The sequence below is a fragment of the Perca fluviatilis genome, chromosome 10 (genome assembly GCF_010015445.1).
Source record: "Perca fluviatilis chromosome 10, GENO_Pfluv_1.0, whole genome shotgun sequence".
Lineage (NCBI taxonomy): Eukaryota > Metazoa > Chordata > Actinopteri > Perciformes > Percidae > Perca > Perca fluviatilis.
Genome location: NC_053121.1, coordinates 23,443,449 through 23,467,254, shown reverse-complemented (window position 1 = coordinate 23,467,254; position 23,806 = coordinate 23,443,449). Strand labels below are relative to the sequence as shown.

Sequence of the window (23,806 nt, the reverse complement as noted above, 5' to 3'; positions counted from 1 at the left end):
CAAGAAACTGGCTGCGCGCGTGCTTTGACTCATGTCGACCGCAGAAAGCAATTCATCCTGCAGGAGCACTGAATGTGGTGGACTAAAGTAGCAGAGATCTCAACAGAATGCCTCCCTGGACTCATTTAAACACTGCTGATCACCTCCTCTGTGGTCCGCTGGACGCTCCTGTTTAGACCTTCCAATGAACTCTCAAACCCCACTGGTGGTAAAAAGCAGTTCAGATAAGAGCAAGTGGAAAATGTGAAGAGACGTAGAATGACAAGTCCTTTTAACACAATGCAGGTTTTGGAAGCACAGTATGTTGAGAAAGATGTGGGTTGACTGCACTTTTCCTATGGTACGCTGCCAGTGTCAACTGGAAACCTGGACTTCTTGCAGCTACATGTCAGGAGCAGATCCCTGAAGCAGACAGGAAGAAAGCTGCCGAAAATCCGAAAGTTATGACCCAATTAAAACAACAGAAGTCCACTGACTTCACATCATGTATCAGCAAACTGTCTACAAATATATTTTGACTCCTTAAAGCTTGTGCAGCTTCTAAAGTAGTTTCAGGGAGGGGGCTTAATAAAAACTTAAATTGTAAATACCAAGTGGCCCATTTTCAGACAGAAATCAACAAATCAGTTACTTATTGCTACTTTAACTTATATCAGTGCATTAGGTACAGCAAAACTAAAAAGTTCTATACTTCCATCCATCAGCCCATGATTAGACTTTAGACTTTCAGAGAGACACTGCCACCTAGAGGTATATAAATAAAAATACATGTGATTTGATCATTAAAGTTGGAGACAGTATGACAAATACACCCCCCCTCCCCCCCCCCATTATATGACCACCTGCTGTAATGTGACAGTCTCAGTCTTATTAATGTGAATGTTTGCTTGTTTTTAATCTTCTATGACAGTCCAAAACCCAAAGGTATTTAATGTACTGTTGATCAAAGAGAACAAAGGCATTTGAAAATGTTACCTTTGACTCTGAGGACACTGAAAAATGTCTTTTAGTTGCCATTTGAGAAAAAGTAAAAAAGGAATCAAGAGAAGTTGCCTTATTTAAAGATTTATTAATTTATAATACAAGCTTTTATGTAGACCACATTGCATTTTAGTTTTTACATTTATTCATACTGAGCTAAACTTCATAGCAGTGACATTGATCGACAAAAACACAAACCAAAGGACACTCAATGGAAGGAATCAAAAGGTTTCCGACTGTTTCTGAAGAAACCGCAGCCCATCAACACTCCCAGTGCGCCACCTTTTTTTAAGACCACATACCCTCACTAGTCCTCATACAGTATGCCACGTGCATCACACACCCTCAGACACTCATACACAAACTCATCCACACTAAAATGGAACAAATACCTATGCACAAGATAAAAATTGATATATTTAAATTTCAATATTAATGATATTACTGAATTCCACAATAAAAGGCAAACAAGAAGTAAAGACAGCATCCAAATGAAAAGGAGGTGAAACACCAAATATTTTCCTTTTCCCTCTTTGTCCAAGTGGGAGAATCTCTCCCCCTGCTTCGTTCTCAGTGTCCAGTAGAGGGTGCTCTCACACCGACGACACTCCTCCCTCCCTTCTTCAACCGCTTCTTCTGTCTGCGTTTAACTGGCCCGCTGCGTCGGCTCCCGTTTTGAGGGAACATCAACAGCCTAGTCAATAAAGTCAAAAGCCAGAGGTGCGAACACGACACCTGATGGCACACAAGCAACCAACCGAATCCCCCAACTCCATCTTTTACAAGCCTCTAATTTGTTCCCGTTTCTCATGGACCTGAACGTCCCCGCAGGTGTTTACTCTTCCTAATAAAAGTCTTTTCTCAATTGGTCCATTTCCAGGAACAAACAGCTGTAGGGTAATAGCACAAACATCACTGGTGCTGATGCAGACCAACCGGTTCAGTTAGTGAGAAACCGTCTCATGAGGAGGATGGTGCATTTTCTACCACGTGGGACTTTAAGGTCTGTTCCTCTGACCCCCTCCCCCCCAAAAAATAAAAATAGCCATTGGGGAAAATATGATGATGAAACACGATAAACATTTCTGAATTAACAAACTGGTTAAGTGCAATGAGAGGGTTAACACCATTCAGTAAGACATGGGGAAACATCCAAGTGAATAGTAGGGAAAGGTTATAGCCCACACATCCTTTATAGCAACTCTGTGTCCATGAAGAGCGAAGACTTCCCGGGTCTTTTCCACAAAGTACGACAGCTCTTTAAAACTTGTACAGCAGCGAACAGGTCCGCGAGGGAGCATAGGGTATTGTTTAATGTCATCTTCAAATTAAAAGGAATAACAGCAAATCCTGGTGACACAGTAAAAGTTTTTGGGACAAAAAGTGAATATATTGGCACAAAAAAAAAAAGCCTCAGATTGGACAAGCGTTCAACCAAAGCAGGTGACAGCCCCAACCAGACTTCCTGTGATTTAATCCAAATCCACAGCTGATAGGATGACAGGCAGGAGAGAACAGGGTGTATGTATGTTTAGGTTATGTTTGTGTAATTTGTGTGTGTGTGTGTGTGTGTGTGTGTGTGTGTGTGTGTGTGTGTGTGTTTTTGTTGCTTTACAAGAGGAGACAGCAGTTGCTCTCTGTGGTTTTTTCTCTGTTCCTTTGACCTACAAAGACAGGACAGCAGAGACATTAGGTGAGAAAAAAAAACAACCAGCTGAAACTAGAAGAAAGCATGTATCGCTCTACAGACTGTGTGGGATGTGGTGGAGTTTACCAGCAGTAGCAACAAACGCACTGCATGATGCAGACCTGCATACCTTAAAAAACTTTTTTGAGTAGCAACTTACTGATTTATTGTCGAAGTTCTGGTTCATGAACATGGCGGCACTCACGTGGACAAAATGTGCCATTAAATGTCAAATCTGTATACATTTTAAACCCTAGAAAATAATTATGTTCAAGTAGGCTACTTGAATTAAATAAAACATTTTATTTAAATCAGTCATATTTAACAGAATTAATTAGACCATAATATAATCCAATAAAATAAATTACACTGCATAATGAGCACTTATTACGTATATTTTGCTGACACTTTTGTACCATTACATATTAGGGAAGATGTTGAATGCAGGACTTGTAACGGACAAGTAATTTGTAAATCTACAACACAGTTTTTTCTACTTTTACTGCAGTACATGATCTGAGTAAGTCTTCCACCTCTGGAAAACCACCAACAGTCGTGCATGAATACCTGCAGTAGTGTTTAACACTGAAAACACACAGCTCAGTTCAGCGTTTACTTGCAGCTCTGCTACAGTAGCAGATAACCTTTAACGTTACCTGTAGTCACATCGTCTCTAAACAGTCCGCTCACAGTGAAGTCCTGCGCGGATCAACAGGTGTTCGAGTCCGGCGGCTGCTCGCTCTGTTACGCACACCGAGCAGATTGATGCACCCACAGAGCCAATCTTTGCAGAGGTTACCGCTCGGTGTTTGGCTAGCTAATAAGCCTTTAGCCTGTTAGCTTGAGCTTTGTCTGAAGGCGCCGAACGGCCAGCCAAAGTCCGACAGACACCGACACATTCCGCACATCCTCCGCTCAGTTTTAACCTTTTGTGTTTAACTTGGGGAAACTAAACGGGAATGAGAGAGGAATGAATAACACTTGCATGTGATGCTTTCGTTTTACCATCAGTAGCCGATATCCCCACTTGACATTAGAGGAAGGGACCCGACCATAGATATATATACATATATACATAGTTTTTTTTCCAGCATGCTCGTGGCTGCTACGCTGTTTTAGCCATAAGTTTTAGCTGCCTACTATCATCAAGAGTTAGACTGAGACGGCTGCACGTCAACGAATGAACTCAAAACAGTCAACTGATTTTCGCGTAGTTTAAAGTGACAAATCGTATCACCGTATTTTGATGTCAAAATACGTATCTACTACACAAAATGCGTACAGGTTGGCAGGTCTGATGATGTATGTGAAAGGTCAAAGAAAATGGCCCCTGAACAAGCAACTTATCAACTGCTCCAACTGGGTAGACACATTGCACTTCAAAAGGTTAATAACACCCTTAAATCCTGCTAAAACCCTCTCCCAGCATCAGGGTTGGAAATTAACTTTTTTGCCCAATTTTACCAGCCACTTTTTCCAGAATTCAAATTTATAAAAGAAAGTGCACTAGCATATTTTGAATTGCTTCAATACATTATTTTTGTATTATTAATAGATACAGTACAGGCCAAAAGTTTGGACACACCTTCTCATTCAATGCGTTTCCTTTTATTTTTTTATGACTATTTACATTGTAGATTCTCACTGAAGGCATCAAAACTATGAATGAACACATATGGAATTATGTACTTCACAAAAAAGTGTGAAATAAGTGAAAACATGTCTTATATTTTAGATTCTTCAAAGTAGCCACCCTTTGCTTTTTTTGATAACTCTGCAAACCCTTGGTGTTCTCTCAATGAGCTTCATGAGGTAGTCACCTGAAATGGTTTTCACTTCACAGGTGTGCTTTGTCAGGGTTAGTTAGTGGAATTATTAATAAAAAAGCAAAGGGTGGCTACTTTGAAGAATCTAAAATATAAGACATGTTTTCAGTTATTTCACACTTTTTTGTTAAGTACATAATTCCATATGTGTTCATTCATAGTTTTGATGCCTTCAGTGAGAATCTACAATGTAAATAGTCATAAAAAAATAAAAGGAAACGCATTGAATGAGAAGGTGTTTCCAAACTTTTGGCCTATACTGCATTTTATTAATATAGGCAAATAAAAAGTGATATGGAAAAAAAGCCTGTGAGACCATGGTTAAATTGTGTTTGGTCAATCATAATCTACAGTAATTGTAGGCCTACATGTTTAATGAACAGAATAAATATTGACTCATCTCTCTCAGTAACATAGCATTAAACAGTCCCTCCAGGATTTTGCGGCCTTTTTTTGAGATTGTTGCGGCCCAAAATGCCTAATTTTGCGGGAGCTTTTGTAAATAATTGCGATAAAAGTTGCAATGCCTTTTGTATTTTTGTTGCAATGAAGTTGCGAGAGACCGTGAAAGTTCTTTAAAAATAAAAAGGAAACTTCTTTTGGAGAGAATAAAATTACTCTGGGCTTAGTTGTCCTAGTAACCTTTCCAAAAAGGCTCAGGATGCTGCAAATGTTGGTATAATATGAAAATGGCTGGTGGATTTAAGACAAAAATAATAATTTATTGAATTAATAAATTTGAACATTTCTGTCAGTGGCGTGTTGATCTTTGCATTGTTAGTTTATTTCCTAACCTGGCCTGGGACTCACATTCATACGGTTTGATAAAGGACTTAAACTTATTTATCATTTCACTTACAATAAAAAGTGTAGCTGTTTAGGTTTCTCTTTAGGTCATCCTGTACATCTCATCTCCGGTTTTTCCTACATCCACCGCGCATGCGTGTGTGTGTGTGTGTGTGTGTGTTGTGTGTGTGTGTGTCGCAGGGGGAACTGAGCAGCAGAGAGCTGACAGGATTAAAACAGCAGCAGCTTTCAGCGACTAAAAATCGTTAAAGCGTACATTGAAGTTTAATACAGGTTGGCAGGACGGTCTAAAATGTTTTGCACGGTTTTTCGCTGTTTGTTTTGTCAATGCGCCGCTTGTTCCAAAAGTACCTTCTCTTTTTCTTTAATTCGCCCTCAACAGTTTGTACAGTCATAGCTACTGCTGACTCCGCGGCGGGCCTCTTAACACCGGGGATATGTCGCCACATTTTTTTAACCGATAATTTTCGTTTCGTCTGTACCTCAGTTCAGCTACATGGTGTCACGGACTAGTGCTGAAAACTACTTGACAAAAGTCTGGAGTTGACGGAAATATGCGTGGTCAAAGTCCCGGCTGTGAACGTTTTCATTTCCTATAAGTTCTTCACAATAAAAGTCCTCAGTTATTTTGGTATTTCAATGTTTTTATTATGAAGCAGCAAAATCCGGAAATGTTGGGGATTCATTAGCAGTAATGTAACACGACTCCTATAAGCATTGTTACTTCGCAACAGCATTCTTTGACAAAAGCTGTCAAATCCGTTACAAGGAAGGTTTTACAATCCACCCGCCGCTGTGGCTGGTATACGAGGCAAAGTCACCTGCCACTTTGAAAAAGTACCCGCCATTGGCTGGTGGCGGGTGTTAATTTCCCACTCCGCCCAGCATATTAAAAAAATGCGACAGAGCAGCGAGGGAGTGACATACAGTACATAGCTGTAGCCCTGCTGTTCGTCAGTCCTAAATATCTTGTTATGCTCTGAAAACAGCAGTTATCGGTGGGCTCATTTGTTGCATTTACTGCCACTGAAGACCATTAAATCTTGTTTATGTACGTTGATTTTCCACCTGCGTTTATAAGTAATGCTAACACTAGTAGCAGTGGTGGGAGCTACAGGCAGGACCCTAGTTGACCTCATGTTTACTTGAAATGTTGTTGTTTAATTGAGCTTCAGTAACGTAACCTTGTACAAAGTGGGTTTATCGACTTTTTTATTTTTGGCCCCGCGGTAAAGCGAAATTCGGCCCTGTTCTCAAAACAGTCACCTTTTTAATGCCACTGGAGTTTTATAGTCAGATAATTCTGCCTGCAATTCTACTAAAAAAGGAGACAAAGAAAAGATCCTCACCATGAGAGTTGGGCTCTGGAAGAGTCTCTCTGGCAACCAAGTGCATGACGGTTGTTCGGCCCGGAGGCAGCTTCAGAGCTTTGAACAAAGAAATACACCTCATAATTAATTAGCTACATTTTATAGTATGATGCTATGGTGGCAAACCATATATTTATTATATGATGAAAGAGTCATGTGTAGTTTTCAGATATTAAAAGGAAATGACTTGACCTGTCACTATGACAGATTAACAGATTGTTAATTTCCTGCATCTTTGATACTGAATTAGGCCATACTACTGTGTTTGAGGTTAGTGCTCCATTGCACGTATTCATCAAATGTGAAATCAACTTGATTATTCTTGACCATTTATTGATTGTATTATTTTCCCTGTGGCTCTTCATCTCTATTGTTTAGCATGAATAAAAACACACCTAACTGACCCAATACTACCATTTGGTTGCCTGGAGTGTTTTTAGTAAGGTAGACAAAAGGTATCCTTGTTCAGAGGTGCTCTTACCTCCCAGGGTAACGTTGCCATGAAGGAAGCGTCCCTGGAAGATGAGGCGCAGTATACTGGGACTGCTCACCCTCTCCTCCTCCCATCCTGCCAGAGAGCAGCGAAACAAGTGCATCACTTACTATGGCCCAACCGATACTGGATCTTTGAGGCCAATACTGAGATTATATTATATGATATAGATAGATAGATAGATAGATAGATAGATAGATAGATAGATAGATAGATAGATAGATAGAGATATAGAGCGATAGAGAGATAGACATATAGAGAGATAGAGAGATACATACGCATAACCGGTCAAAGGTTTGGGGTCACTTAGAAATTTCCATTCCAGACAGAATACCAGCTGAGATCAGTTGCATTGTTTTTTTAATCAGGGCAGCAGTTTTCAGATTACATTATGTGCTTACATAATTCCAAAAGGGTTCTCGACTGTTGTAGACAGAAGTGGCTGAAGGAACGCTTGAAATTCATGCTTTTTGGTCTAAACGTCATACCCAAATTAAAAGTGGTACAGCTCCCATATACTTTGACACTCATGGGTGTGCCTGATATCATTGGAAAGGAAACACTCAAGTTTTTGTTACAAGTGTCAGGGTGATTCTAGGCCTTACTGACACAGAGTTACAGAGGCTAGAATAGAGTTTTTTTTATTTCCGTCCAAGTCATACATCTGTAAAATGATTAGAATACACTGCTGTAAACACATCTGACAGGTGACAGACAACACAGGGCATTAGCCACATGTCTCAGCTTACTACAGAAAAAAATCCAGAAGCCAAAAGACTCAAAAATGGATGAATGAATTCTTTTCTACAGATATGTCTGAGTTTTTTTATTTCCATTTCAAAAGTGCAAAAAAAAAAAAAAAACTAATAAATACAACACTTCTCAAATACACAAACAAACCCACATCAATCACCTTTCCAATATTATCAGGCACACCCCTGAGTGTCAAAGTATATGGGAGCTGTACCGCTTTTAATTTGGGTATGACGTTTAGACCAAAAGGCATGAATTTCAAGCGTTCCTTCAGCCACTTCTGTCTACAACAGTTGAGAACCCTTTTGCAATTATGTAAGCATATAATGTAATCTGAAAACTGCTGCCCTGATTAACAAAAACAATGCAACTGATCTCAGCTGGTATTCTGGATCTCGGTGCTACAGTTTCTTGTTACTCATTAGCCAATATGTACATCAATGCCAATCTAACTGTAATAAGTAAATATCGTGTGGTAAAATTAGCCTGTGTTCATTTTGACTTTTAATATAAACAGGTTTTCATTACAGACTTTGAGTAGAAAAAAATTGCCATAGCAAAGGAAATGGAACAATTAACCCAAACCAGTTCATTCTTTTTAGATCAATATCATTTGTAATTTTTTTGCAAAAACTGACAATAAATGTGTCGGCAAAGTAATCCAATCTATGAAATATATAAAACTAAAAACAATACTGCAAATTGAATCCTATAAAAAAGTACCTGCAGGCCAGTTGTCAAATACATGCTTGGCGATGTCTGTGGCTGAGTCGTTTGGGGAGAAAGTGAAGTCTTGCGTTTTCCCACTGACCAGGATAAGGCGGAGGTGCACCTAAAACAACAAACAAAAACAGCTTCATAGTAGTCCATAGCAATGTCGTATAAGCCAACAAAAAAACTTCCATTAAGGTTCTTCTTAATTAATTGTGGTGGTATCCCTCCACTTCCTCTAACCTCTTCAGACATGAGGTGACCTCCACAAGGCTGTGAAGAGATGGGCATTCCAGTCTAATTAGATTTAACCACACCAGATCTTCACCCTTTGACTGGGCGACTTCATTCACTGAGGGATTACACTGAAGTGAGCCTCAGTTGCCAGAGACGACAACAGATAAGGGTGGGGCTGATGGGGGAACACTGGCCCTTTAGTTCCAGAGTGCTGCGAGCTCCGCTCCGGGCTGTCGGCCTAATGCGATAACCCCAGGTGTCCCAGACAGCTCTGGGCCATGTTATTAAATTTACATGGCCAGTGGGTATCACCAAGGGGGAGTGTGCATATGTGTGGGTGGGGCTTTAACAGTGGGGCTTCCTCCAAATTTTTTTTCCTCTGGGCAACTACACAAACCAATCAGTTTTTTTTTTTTTTTTTTTAAAAAGGAGTCGTTTGTCTAACATGCCTTAAAAAGGTTTAAATGTTACACTGACATAATGAAATCCATGTGGGACACTCCACACTTGTTATACTACAAAATTTAAAAATATCACAAATGTATTCTGCATGCAAGGCAACAAAAACATTTAAAAATTCCATCACATTGTAGTAGAGCTGACACGATTAATTGATTAAATGATCAACATAAAATGCAACTATTTTGAAATTAAACTCATTGATCATTAATTTTTTCAAGTTCCAACTTCTCAATTGTCATAACTTCTGCTTCTCATCTTGTTATGTGGACTTTTTAGTACAAAAAACACCACGGGGAATACAACAAGTTGATGTGGGTGGGTCACTGACTTCAGAAAAGAATAACGCCTGCCAACTGACTTCAAACCACAAACTTCTTTAAATAGACAACGTTGGATCTTCGTCAGGTCAAAATGTCTAAAAATGGACACCACACCCACATACACTGTACCAATAGGCTTATAGGCTCAATGGTGGCAGCTTTGTTATACATCCAGCCCATCCAGGGTGATAAACATCATCATTGTTCGTGTATGTTGACTGAAAAATATGGTGTATATAAGTGAATTATGGTTAAATGTTGTATTGTTTATCATGTACAATATTTTCAAAAGGTTCCTTTTTATGTCACAGCTATTATGGACATATTTGAGATTTGTTTGATATACTTAATAGAGGTTGTCCATTTAAATAAACTGTGGTTTGGAGTCCTTCCTGCTCCTTCGCTAAATTTTAGTCTTTAATAGCAAACTTTGCAGTCTTGATTTTACGTTTATATTATTGTTGTCCACTTCTTTTATACTGTACGTATAGTCAGCTCACAGTCAGGATTGAAACATCACTCTGACCTGAATTATTGATCCATTCTGGACCTTAGTCATTTATGGTGCAGCAAGTCCTGTCCCTTATTAATCCATCATCTCATCAATCATGTCACTACACCAAAAAAATAAAAATCACTTTGGACAAAAAAAGCATCCCATCAACTAAATCTTTCTCCCAAGACATCTCCACTCAAAAGTCAGAATTGACAGATGGGATTCATTTTCTCCGGCATTTGCTCTTCTTCAAAAAGGTGGGACATGAACTTTCTTTGGGTTCACAAATCACAGAGGAGAGAACAAAGAGACTTAACCACGAGGTGTGACGTCAGGGAGGGACAACCCCTCTCTCCCACTGATCTGTTTACAAATACAATCCTCCTTCGGTGGTCCTCTGCCCTCCCCTCCCCCCTCTGAACTGAATAACCTCAATGTGGGGTTACATACCCATGCCATCATTAACCAGCTTTGTCCCCTTTGCCCATCCCCAACAAAATAAAAACAAGTCAAATCTGCCTGGTAACCCATGGCAACATCCCACATCACAAATGTTCTCAAAGTTCACCAATCCAAAGAAAGACATTAAATCCTTCCAACACTGTTATGAATTACTTTTTTTAAAAGGTTAACAGAGCTACCAAAGGCTTTCCTAAAAACACTACCATCCACAAGTTAACGTCCCAGGGCTGCTGCCGAGAGAGATGATCCATTAAATACCACTCTGCCTTGTTGTGGGATTTTACCTGATGTGTCCTAGATAAAACATTTAACAACATTTGTTTAAATAGAATTTAGAACGTATATTAAAAAACGGCCATCACAATTTCCAAGAGGTCTTGTTTTGTCTGACCAACAGCCCAAAACCTGAAAGATATTCAGTTTAAAAATCCAAAAAAAAAAAAGAAAAATAATGAATACATTTTCAAAATTGTTGAAGATACATTTTCTGTCACTGAATGAACTGAATAATTAATTGATTGTTCCAGTCCTAAATGCTTCCCAATTACTCACGCCACAGCTGTGGCTCAGGAGGTAGAGGGGTCGTCCACGTTTGGAAGGTTCAATCCCTGGCCCCTACAAGTGTCCCTGGGCAAGATACTGAACCCCAAATTTCTCCCAGTGAACGTATGTGTGAATGCTGACTTGTATTGTTAAGTGGTTTGAGTGGTCGCTAAGACTAGAAAAGCGCTATATAAATGCAGTCCATTTATCATTTACATTAGTACTAAAACAACCGACTGTCTAATTGACCAACAGGCCAGGTGTCACAATTAATTGTTAATTTGTATAACTTCTATCATGTCTGATCTGTCTGTAAATGAGTGTTGTCCATTCTCCTATAGGTGGGGTGCTGTGGCCAGGATTTAGTAAGAGGGTACAATCAATTGGCATCTAAACCTTGAAAGGAAAGTAGGGCAACGCTTTAACAGATTAGACAGATGGTGTTCACAGGAACCGCAGTCATTGTCCTAGCTAAGTGGTGTGGACGTTGGCTAATCCATGAGCCCCCCCCCCCCTTACACTGACCCCCAAACCCTAAATTATTTTTAATTATTATCACCATTATAATCAAGTGTATTATGTATGTTATCATGCAGCAGCAGTATGTGACAGACTACAATGCAGAGTACACAGGCCATCAGCAAACACAGAATATCACCTTGGCTCTGTGTTGCTGTTGGAAAATAACTTCAGAAAAGGTGTCAGACCCTCACTCACCATATCAAGATCCCTCTGGGTGGTCATGTCTCAGAATGGAGGAAGGCCGTGGACGTGGATCAGAGGTGACAGGGCTGGTGTGCTTCAGCTGCTGGAGACGGGGCCAGAGCCCTGACACAAACAACACAAACACTATGAGGCTGCTTCCCACAGCCTGGCACCATAACTGCACTGCACAAATCCATTATCCACCAAACTAACACATCATAACATTGTCAATCAAACGACAAACACGCACACGATTGATTATTTACCTGAAATCGTATAAGTAGTGAGCAAACAGGCTCACTTCACCAAAATAACAACCTTAGCCCGTCAGGCTAGGGCAGCGACCAGTTTAGTAAGTCTTTCTAACGTTAGTAGCTAACGTTAGTTGAGCTAACGTTAGCGGGCTAATGTTTCTTATATAAACTAGATTCAATCATCGTTGCTAATTAGCTGGCTTGTAGTAATAAAACAGGTTAATGTTGTTAAACAGCTACAAATCGTCTTTCGCCCGAGGACACCAACTAGCACCGACTTTCGTCCCAAAAGATAATAGGAACAGGAAGGCTTCTGCTAACTTCAGCATTAGCTGCTGTGTTAGCTTATGCCAATCGTGTTATCGCAGGCTAGCTGCGGGCTAGCTGGCAAACTAAATGTGCAACGGAAATTTTTGTGCAGTCGAGCTCACCTGCATCTGATGACTTTGATGAAATGTTGCATTCAGTTGAGTGGACGAATCAGCTGGGAGCGCTTTTCACGAGAAAAATATCGAGTGTAGATTTATATCGTTGACTGTGGTATCGGTGGCTAATGGACGGGGACGACGCCGGATGTCAGCTGGTTGTAAACACAGAGAAAGACCGCAAATAATTCTGGGAGTTGAAGTCCAGAAAGAGGCTAGTTATTAAAAACGTTGTAAAACCTCTCCGCTGCTTTGTGGGTGCATTCAGTGTGATGCGTGATTACTAATTGGATGCATTCCTTATGTTTAGAAGTTAGTACAGATACATTTCACATTAATTGCCCAAAAATAAATATTTAGCAAATTAGCAGTTTAGAGATGAAAAATCACTAGGTAAGAAGACTTTTCCCTTAAGAGTCACATCTACAACATCACTAAAAGGATAAGAATGAATGTTAATTCAAAAACAGTTTAAAGGTCCACTTACTAGCTTTTTCCACAACCACAAACGGTCTTCATAAGCAGATCGAGTTTTCTCAGTTGTCATGAAAATCATCAATTTACCTTACTCATTACAGAGCATTTTGTATTTATTCATTTATTTTTTTGCAGACTCCAATTAATAGAAATTAAGACACAACATATTAACAATCGAACCAATGTTGCAATACATTTTTTTTACAGATTTTGAGGACTGCAATGAACACTTTTAAATACTGTGGATTAAATTTTGTAGAGCTAAAAAAGGGGAAATTCTCAGGACATCATGAGTTCAATCTTTATTAAAGCAGTAACATATTTTCTGTTCACATAACTATGTCTATGGTACTGAAGAGCACTCATTTTATCAGCAACATGAGGAAATTTGGTTATGAAGTCAAGTAAGACAGGTGAAGCCATTTTTAAAATAAGACTCAGAGTTTGACACAGCCTGCTGGTATACCTGTACAGCCAAAGTTAACATACACTGATTTGAAATATCCTTACTTGGTGGTGGATTACAAAAAACATTTAACCATATTAAACCACAGGATAAGAGTGTGGAAAAACAATGTGTCACATAAAAATAATTTAGTACTGAGCATCTGGTGGCCTGGTGGTTAAGACACATATCTGCAGCATCCTTGCATTTCATGTCTGTATCTTAGATAGTTGCAAATAATTTGATTAATTTCTTAAAATCCTAATTTGATCAATCATTTAGGGTGGCAGTAGCGCAGTCCGTGTGTGACTTGGGAACTGGAGGTTTTGAAGTGTGAACATAACCGAAATTTACCTGCGAGGTGACAGGTATACTAGGGCAGTAAACAAAGTGTTTTAGGGGGTCTGTAGGGGCCCAACAATGGTTGACATTGACATTTTAATCCAGACATGCAGTAGAGGAGGTGGATGAATAAAACATGTACACCCATGAACATTATTGTTATTATAATTAATAATAAGATATGTAGTTTAAGTTGTTGTAGTCTATTACTAGTATCTGTCTTTTAATTGCCAATAATACCTTAGCGTGTACCTGGGACTTCGCACACTTAGCCTTACATAAACTGTTACAATGCACCTGTATATCACAGGTGCATGTCCCTCAGCTGCTGTTTTCGCTTGTGCTGTCACATGAAAGACTCAGTTTCCCAGAAATCCACTTTGCGCAGACGCAGACCGCGTTGCCTGACAGTGGTAAACAGACGTCAGAAGGGAGTCTTCGCCTCTAGTCAAAACAAAACAAAACAAAACAAGTCAAAAAGATACTGAAGGAGTGAATATTTGGACAGCCTCAACGACAGGAAGTTTTGCAAAACTCATCGCTGATTAAAAACGGCTACTTGGAGTAAGTTATTGGAGGCTTTTCATGGACTTTTTCACGGATTGTAAACTCTGGAGTAGCGGGAGCTTAACCAGCTAACATTACGGTGGCTATCGTGCTGTTTTCAAAGTGCGGCGAGTGGGAGCCGACAGACCTCCGAGGCGACTCAACTTCACCCAACACCCGGGAATTCGCTTAGTAGTTAGCTAGTTCACCGAGACCGCAGGGCGAAGATCTTCTGAGCTCCGGGCCTCGGTCGAGAGGTTTTTACAACCGCTTCTTCGAGCATCGTGTGCCGCGGCAGGAGTGTGGAGAAACATGGCAGATGGTGACATGCGCCTGGCCGCAATGTGGCGGATCATGCAGACCTGAAGCACGGACTACTCCTCTCTACGTACATTTCTCCCATCTCCCACTTTTATTAACTTAAAAACTATTTGACAGTTACTTTAATCGGCTCTCCCTTTCATCTTCCAACGCTCGACATTTATCTGGTTGTTTACTTACAGCGGCTTTAACATAACGTTGCAGGCCAAAGAGACTGCGGCCAGTCTCCACTGGGTTTTACGCTTTTTTGGCAGCTGGCTAACAAAACCGTTGCCGAGATAATCAACCGCCATACGTTTTTACAACTTTGATTGAACTGGACTGGTTTGTGACTGTTTGTTTTTTTGTTTTAGTTTTAGTGGAGTTTTTTTATATACTCGTGGAGAGCCCGGACATCACGTTGTTTACAAGTGGAGACGGACAGGGGCTGTCCAGAGAAGCTCCTTTGTAACAGTAGCCAGCTAATCCCTGTTTGTAGTCTTCAAAGCTTTACAGTAAAAGAAGGGGTTGAATTAGAAAATATGTATCTAATTTGACAAATTTGTTACGAAATAATCCTTAATTTTGATTTATTCCTAAAATCTTTCCAGACACATTTAAAGTATACTTATAACATTTACCCGATGACAAATACTTACGTTGAGTGTTTGTTAACAGGAATGGCATTATTCTGTGTCCATATACCTTTACGATTTTGTTAGGCCTATTCATTTTCAGGTGAGCCCAAACCTCTATAGATCCAGATGTTTTGGTGCTCATTGCCACTCTGCCACTTTCGTTTTTATTTAATTCAAACAAAGGGACTCTCATCTCAGCCTTTCTTCATTCTATATAAATCGAAAGGTTTATGATAGTTACTATTAAGGAGATTATTTGGGTTCCCTAATCTCCAATCGGAGGATTAACTGAGGCTATTGGTGTGTCCAGATTATTACGTCTCTTCTCCAGGCCCCTTTGTTTACACCCCCGCAGTGGCTGAAGCAATTTTCTTTTGTGTCAAGTTTTTTTGAACGCATCATCCACTCAAAGTTTACTTTAACTTTTCAAGGTAGCCTAGATGTTTTGAGTGGTCTCGTCTTTTTGGTTGAGTGGAAGTTCAGAGGACCGCCATGGAGAAGTTGTCGGTGCCCCCGATTGACCCAGATTTCGAGCCGCAGAGCAGACCCCGCTCCTGCACGTGGCCGCTGCCGAGACCCGACATCTCTGCTGTCAAACCGGAGGGTGCGGATGGCTCCGAGTCCGCCGCCGGGACCCCGCCCGCCGACGAGGACAAGGCCGAGCCCCAGCAGATCACGTCAGAACCCGAGAAGGTGGCGGCCGAGGGAGGGGTCGTGGCCGGCGTGGGCGGAGCCGGTGCGACGCCACGCAAAGGATCATCTCGGCGCAACGCGTGGGGTAACCAGAGCTACGCAGATCTGATCAGCCAGGCCATCGAGAACTCGCCTGAGAAGAGGCTGACCCTGGCACAGATCTATGAGTGGATGGTGAAAACAGTGCCTTACTTCAGAGACAAAGGAGACAGCAACAGCTCAGCTGGCTGGAAGGTGAGTATATGGGTGGTGAACATCTTCACTGCATCACTTTACATGGTGGACTATATGCTTTTAAAACCAAAAGTCACATATTTATAGCTTTACAATAGAAAACACTGGTTTGCAGTTTAATAATAAACCTTATTTATATAGCACCTTTCATAACGTGACATGTAGCTCAAGGTGCTTCACAAAAAAACAAATAACACAGGTATTAAAAACAAAAAGTGAAAGCAATATAATAATAAAAACAAGTTAAGTAAGATTACCATCCTATTATTTGGACTGGGCAATAATGAAAAAGTACACACAACCAGAGCAACATATATCATAACATCCTAATATAAAAGTATATCACTATCATATCATTTTTTTAGGTATGAAAAATTGCCTCCTTACATTTTTTCTTTGATGTGTTTCATATTTGACTTCATGCTGATAAGCGGTCTTCATGTTCATTTTCAACAGATATTCTTTTATATACAGCACTTTTAATGTCTTAAATTGTCTAATTGTTTTTGTTTGTTTGTGTCTGTATTTATGTCTTTTTTGCTGCCTGAGACATCAAGGGACAAATGAGATCTGAACTGAACTGACCTGGGATAAATCTGACTTACTTTTGTAGTATAAGTTCAGACTAGTGGTTCCCAACGTTGTAAACCCTTGTGTGCAAAATTAGGGTTCAAAGTAAACAACTAATTTATAAACAAAATGTTTTACAATAAAGAATGAATGGAAATAGATTAATTAAAACTACCCAATTATCATGCCCAGTTAAACTACATCCCACATGGTAGCTAGAAAAAAATAGCAGAAGGTGTTAAGTTATGAACTGTTGCTTACCTGATATTTAAAAAAAAAAAATACTCCAGTAATATAATCAAAACTTACATGAACGCATGTAGTCCTTTGGCTCAGACAGTGCAGTAGTGTGGGGCTGCACATGTGATGGGAGTAAGCACTGTATGCAGAGGGTTAATTCCTATTTAATGGGATGCTGGCCAATTATCTGTGCATGTGATTGAGTGTGCTGCTGAACGCAGTGCATTACAATTCAATTGAATGCCCATACGTTTAATCAAATAAATTAACTATTAAATGGTACAATTTTTATATTGAAATTCCCACAATTCCTGAGCTTAACTTCCCTTGGCAACCCTAATCTTTGAAATAATAAAACAAGTAAAGAAAATGAATATATACTGAAGGATGGTGGATAGTTTAGTCTAATCATTAAACTAACCTATCCACCATCCTTCAAATGATCATTTGAACGTTGGCAGGGCCAAAGTATATATTACACTAGTAGTGATTAAGCTGCAAATTAAACAATGTTTAATGAAAGGAAGCCACCTCTTAGTCTTTAAAGTCTACATTTGTCATAATGTAATTGTTTTTTTCTCTCCGTTTTCAGAATTCAATTCGCCACAATTTATCACTCCACAACAAGTTCTTGAGGGTACACAATGAATCGACAGGGAAGAGCTCCTGGTGGATGCTCAACCCAGAAGGAGGGAAGACCGGGAAAGCTCCTCGCCGCCGGGCCGCCTCCATGGACAACAGCAGCAAGCTGCTGAAGAGCCGCATGAGGGCCAAGCAGACCAAGAAGCAGGCGGGAGCAGCCGGCCTGGGGGGCGCTGGAGGAGCGCTGCAGGGTGACGGCAGCACAGGTTCAACTGGTGCAGACAGCCCTAATTCGTCCCAGCAGTTTTCCAAATGGGGGGTTAACAACAACAGCCCCTCGTCCCGCGGCACGCTGGATGACGCTGACATGTGGACCACCTTTCGCCCACGCACAAGCTCTAACGCCAGCACCCTGAGCGGACGTCTGTCCCCCATCGCTCCTGGACAGGAGGATGACGATAACCTGCCTGAGGACGGACTGCTGGGAAGATACACTGCCAGCAGCTTGACCCCCACCCTCACCGAGACCCTCATGGAGGAGCTGGATCTGATCGACGGCCTCACATTGATGACTGGGCAGCAGGGAGGGGCCAGTCCCAGTACAGCTCCACCAGCACCTCCCACTCCGCTGCCCTCCGCCTCCACCCTGCTGCCTCGTGGCTCCAGCTTTTCCTCCTTCCATCAGCTGCAACCATCCAGCCTCCCACAGGCCCCCAGTCACACCGGGACCCAGGCCTCTGTCTCTCAGTGTGGACCCAGCAGCAAAGAGCCGTCAACCTTTAGCAACTCCCTCTTCAACCCCATGAACAGCTCCGGCTCTCGTGGGGGCGGCCATTACAGCACCCACGTACCTTCCAGCCTGGAGGCGCTGCTCACCTCCGACTCCCCTCCTCCCAGTGATGTCATGATGACCCAGGTGGATCCCATCATGCCCAGTCCTGGAGGGGTGGGCTTGATGGGCCTGGGCACGTCTGTGGTAGGCGGGAGGTCCAAACCCAACCAGCTGCTGTTGGGTAAAGGGCTGGAGCCGAACACAGTGGCCCCCATGGCGCTACAGGCTCAGATGCAGCAGCATCACCTTCACCACCAGCAGCAGCCGCACCAGCAGCCACAACAACAACAACACCAGCATCACTCTCAGATGGGGTTGGGGATGATCCTCTCAGGTATGTCTCAGGACCCGTCGCAGCTCTCCGCCCTCAAAGCCCAGCATGCCACGGTGCCAGCGGTGGGCTCTCATCACGGAGGGCCCATCGGCTCAGCCAATCCCGGCTTGAGCCTGCAGGGGATGAGTCAGTTCGGAGCTCCGTCCTGCTTCCAGACCGGTCAGGACCGACTGCCCACAGACTTGGACATTGACATGTTCACTGAAAACCTGGATTGTGACGTGGACTACATCATCAACACTGACCTCATGGACGGAGATGATATCGACTTTAGCTTTGACCCCATAATGTCTGGAGGCCAAGGCTACGCCGGCCCAGCCACCACCACACCGGGCTCCGCTCACAGCTGGGTGCCCAGCTAATTCCTCAGTTGGCCGCACAGTTAGCCAGGTACACTTATCGCTCTTCTTTCTAACCATCAGGGTGCAAGGGTTATTTTAATTATTGATTAATCTGTGTTTACATTTTTTAAATATCAAGTCTATAAAAAGGGGGGGGTCAAGGTGGAGGGTGGGGGTGTGGCCTTGACCAACTGCCACTTTGCTTGTTTGAAAGCCATGATGTCTCTCTCTCTCTCATGGGTGGGCCAAATTCTCCGGGTGGGCAAAGCAGAGAAAGGAGAGGTAACCTTGCTCCTTATGACCTCATAAGGAGAAGATTCCAGATCGGCCCATCTGAGCTTTCATTTTCTCAAAGGCAGAGCAGGATACCCAGGGCTCGGTTTACACCTATCACCATTTCTAGCCACTGGGGGACCATAGGCAGGCTGGGGGAACTCATATTAATGTTAAAACACCTCATAAAGTGAAATGTTCATGCCATGGGACCTTTTAAATTAACAATAAAATAAAACACATGCAAGAAGCTGGAACCATACAATGTTTTTGACATTCTGGCTCGAATAAACAATCAAGTGATTTAGGGCTGAAAGTCAAATAATGGATAAGTTGATCAACAGAAAATTAGTTTTCAACAATTTTAATAATTGTTGTTCATTTATTTTCAGCTTCTCAAATGTCAGAGTTTGCTTGTATTCTCAGTTTTCTAGCGTTGTGTATTTGTAAATTGAATATATTTGGGTTTTGGACAAAACAAAACATTTGAAGAGAAATTGTGAGCATTTTTACATTTTCTGACATAGACCAAAAAAGTAAGCGATTATAGTCAAATCGGTAAGCGCAAAATTGTTGCTGATTAGTTGTCTACTGAACGACTAATTGATTGATAGACTAATTGTTTCAGTTCTGCAAACCATATACAGCCCTACGCATGGATTTAATTTCTAGTGACTGAGTCGATGATTTGAATACATCACTTACATAATCTGCATTTGTGAGCAAATCAACGCAAATGACCGTTTTATCATCTTGTCTTGCAGGAACTTATCTCCAATCAAGATAACCTCACAAAACAACAAAACGACCGGTGCATTCCTCCTCCCTGCTGGCTCAAGATGCTATTTTCAAAAGCAATGCTTCTCTCGGACCTTTAAGACCAGACCTCACCCATGTCATGTGCCAAGACATGTGGAGGACAGGGAGGAGATTCAGGCTACTATGCACAATATCTTTCCTTTATATATATATATATATATATATATATATATATATATAACACTTCAACAATTTGGCTGCTAGCAGTTTTTTTTCTTCTAATCCAAACTGATGATTTTTAAAAGATGTGTGACATGATGTTTTTAAGAGTGAAAGACAAGTCATTAACTCCCCTCTGCTGGGAGTTTATATTTCGGTTATGTTACACCAGAATAGCTTTAGGGTGGATACGGTACTCGATGGCTTTGGTATTGAAGACTTAATGACTCAACTGTGCGTTTTTGGAGAAATGGCCAGTTTTCCATTGACACCAGCATGAACTGCCGGACTAAATGCTGTTTAAGGTGCAGTTACCTTGCTGCACCGTGAAAACTTTTTTTCTCACAGGAGTCGGATTGTGGAAGATAAGAGACTGGACGACTGGAGGTATAAAATGTTTGATTCAACATTGGCTACACATCTCGCCCAAACGTGGACTACGATTATGTCCGATTTAAATTTCTCACTTTAGAGAAAAAAAGGATAATGCTTCTTCTTTTTTCTCAGATACAAATTTGGTGATTCAATGATAAGGAGGGTCGTCTGTATTTGCAGTTTGGCATTTTTGACTTCAATCCAGTGTGTTATGGTAGATGTCAGTTAGAGGTTTTTTTTAAATCCCTGACGTGCAGTTGAACTAACAAAATGAAGAAATGTGATTTGTGAATTTATACACAGGGCATTCAAGGGTAAATTTATTTGCCAACAAGTGATAGGTTGGCCAAGTATTATATTGTTTTAGACATCAGTATGCCTCCACTGTCAAAAGGTCTACCTGAATATATCTTCTTCCTTTTTGTTTTCATCGAGCCTGTGCATTTTCAAAGCACTTAGGTTTCCTGCGACACAGGGACCCCAAACTAGGAGACGCATTGGTTATACCATTTCATTAAAATCATTTAAATCCTGTACAAAAAAACATGTAAAGTACATGTTGCACATGTACATGATGACACACTATGCAGATTATCAGGAGAACTAAATGAAATCTTGAAGGAAATTTAAAAAATCACTTCTTGAAGAGTTTTTTTTTTTTCTTTTTTTTTACTTAACATTTTCCTTATATTTTTTTGGGAGGGACGTGGGTACTTCGTGTCAGAATATTCTCTTACACTTTAATTAATCAGTTCAATTCAGTTGAATTCTCTGTGTGAGAAGTGCAAAAAAAGAAAATATTTGATTATAGTTTTAATATACAATTTAGATGGCGTTAGTAAATGAGATATTAATACATACGAATATATTACTAATGGCAAGTGATGTTTCTTTTTTTACATTGGAGGAAGTATTTTCAGATCATTTTTAATGGTAATTTTCTATACTTTTATTTTTGTAAAGAATGAGATGCATGTAGATTTTTTTACATAACCAAAGGAACACTAATATTTGCATTGCATTTAGGGAGCGCTTTGGCCTGACACAGTATCTCGGTGTACATAAGCTTTGCAAAAGATGCCTGTAACATGAAATCTGACTTTAAGAGTAGAGCGAGGCAAAGTGCATCAACACTTGACCATTTTAACTAAACTTCCCAATGATCTGCCTCACTATTTTTTACATCAATTGTGAATCCAAGTTAAAAAGAAAAAGAAAAAAAATCTGCGCTGAAATGTGGTACGACGAATAGAAAAACCTTTATCGTCCCACTTTTCAACATGCCGCTGAATTCTCATCTCAAAACGAGACTAATACAACCGTTACCTCTCAGGGTCGCTCAGAAGAAAAACAACAGGAAAACAATGCTTCACAGACGTAATCGGATAAATATTTATTTTACACATTTTCCCTGTTACAACAGACTGGAAAATACACCACGTCTTTGTTTTGTTTTCCTGGAGGAGTTTCTGTCTTAAAAAGAGTTGACCTCAAATTTGACTTCCCTTTTTTAGAGAAATATATTCTAGCTCTCCAGCCATGTACGTATATCAGTACTAGCCTATCCCTTCGGGGTATTTTTTTTATTTTGACTGCCAATATTTAAAACACTATAGCATGACTTTACTCTGTAGCAAGGTGGACTTTATCTTGTCATCTTCCCCCTTACATTTTTTGTTCTGTGTTTGTATTTAATTGTTCATAACCACAAATTGTATCCCTGCAGTTTAAACTCTCATCATCATTCATCATTTCACTGTAGCTTTGTGAATATGTTATGTCTCTGATTTGATAAAGCACTCTTTTTTTTAGTTCCACAATGTTTTTTTTTTTAAACTTTTTGAATGGTGCTAGATGTCATTTGTGACGTATCCTGCAGTACGCCATGATGCAGTGGGTGCATATCAGGGCCTTTTGAATTTTCTGTATACAGCACAAGGATCTTGATTTGGTGGTATAGTAGAAGTTAGCACATGATCAACAGTCCTTCCCCCTCTTTGTTTTTATATATATATATATACACGATAACCCTCCCTCCCCCCCCAAACTGGTCATTAAATAGATCTGAAAACAGAAGACCAGGTTGTTCAAACTGCATGATTTTCTTATTTTAAATTACATGTAATTATTTTAGAAAGTTGTATATGCAACTCCCCAAGCTTTTCTGAACTAATGTCCAGGTGTTGGAAATGTTATTAACAGTTGAAAGGACATGCAGACTGCAGCATGTAAAAGGAGTGGTGGTTGGTTTGATGTCTGTAGTTTACTGTTGCCTCCTTTTAAAAAAAGAAAGAAAAAAAAAAGGCAGGTGTGGTGTTATTACTTCCCTTGTATCTCCTCCTCTATGTAATAATTATCTACATATTTTGTTCTTCAGTTTTCTTTAAGTAGCCGTTAGTATGTTTGTTTTGAAATTTAAAATTGCCCCATTTGATACAGTATTTTAGTATTTGGCAAGGGTTCTTCTTTCATAAGGGGAGGTTGGGGTTGATGGGGAATAAGTTGTGCATAAGCCAATTATGTTTATGATTTTTGATTGTTGATAGTTTCTCTCCCCCCACAGTCTCTTTCTTTACACATTGTAAAGTCAGCCAGAGATGACAAACAGTTCTGAACAGCAGAAATAAATTCAATAAACTGTTTAACCCACTTATTCTGAGTCTTTGGTGCAAAGTTGCTGATTTTTAAGGTTTCTTTAGAGTCAGACTGTGTTCAGTTCTGCCGCTGGGGGGCGCTGTTGTCCAGTTATACAACTACTGTAACTGCATAGTAGATAGCAGATAAAAATTTATTGCACAATATACTGCTGGCTAATAAGATACAATAATGAAATAATATAAAAAGGTACATGTACAATCTTATTCCATTTGCTTTTAACTGTATCTCAGGCTATCAGCAGACAGAATGACTGATGTGGTTGAAAGCTTTAGAAAATGCTAATAAATGGACTTTTTGTCAAATGAACATAAAAGTCAACTGCACTTTTGAAGTATTTAATGTTCGTGTGCTGACCATGTTGCACTGCGATGGATTATATTATTCAATCAAATCCACAGGTGGAATTTTATGTAGCC

The 23,806-nt window shown here is 40.4% G+C and overlaps 2 protein-coding genes across 2 annotated transcripts; one reads left to right on the top strand and one right to left on the bottom strand.

Moving 5' to 3' along the window:
- Positions 1–1,049: 1,049 nt before the first annotated feature.
- Positions 1,050–12,715, bottom strand: ubl3b (ubiquitin-like 3b). The gene is made up of 6 exons (XM_039812631.1): positions 12,539–12,715; positions 11,866–11,976; positions 8,641–8,749; positions 7,153–7,239; positions 6,651–6,728; positions 1,050–2,645 (listed from the first exon to the last, which is right to left on the bottom strand). Exons 2-6 carry the CDS (start codon positions 11,890–11,892, stop codon positions 2,593–2,595), a joined length of 354 nt encoding a protein of 117 aa, XP_039668565.1. The 5' UTR covers positions 11,893–11,976; positions 12,539–12,715; the 3' UTR covers positions 1,050–2,592.
- A 1,483-nt stretch (positions 12,716–14,198) lies between these two features.
- On the top strand, positions 14,199–23,703 carry foxo4 (forkhead box O4). The gene is made up of 3 exons (XM_039812629.1): positions 14,199–16,207; positions 17,610–19,155; positions 20,144–23,703. The coding sequence occupies exons 1-2, from the start codon at positions 15,773–15,775 to the stop codon at positions 19,125–19,127; spliced, it is 1,953 nt and encodes a 650-aa protein (XP_039668563.1). The 5' UTR covers positions 14,199–15,772; the 3' UTR covers positions 19,128–19,155; positions 20,144–23,703.
- Positions 23,704–23,806: the final 103 nt, after the last annotated feature.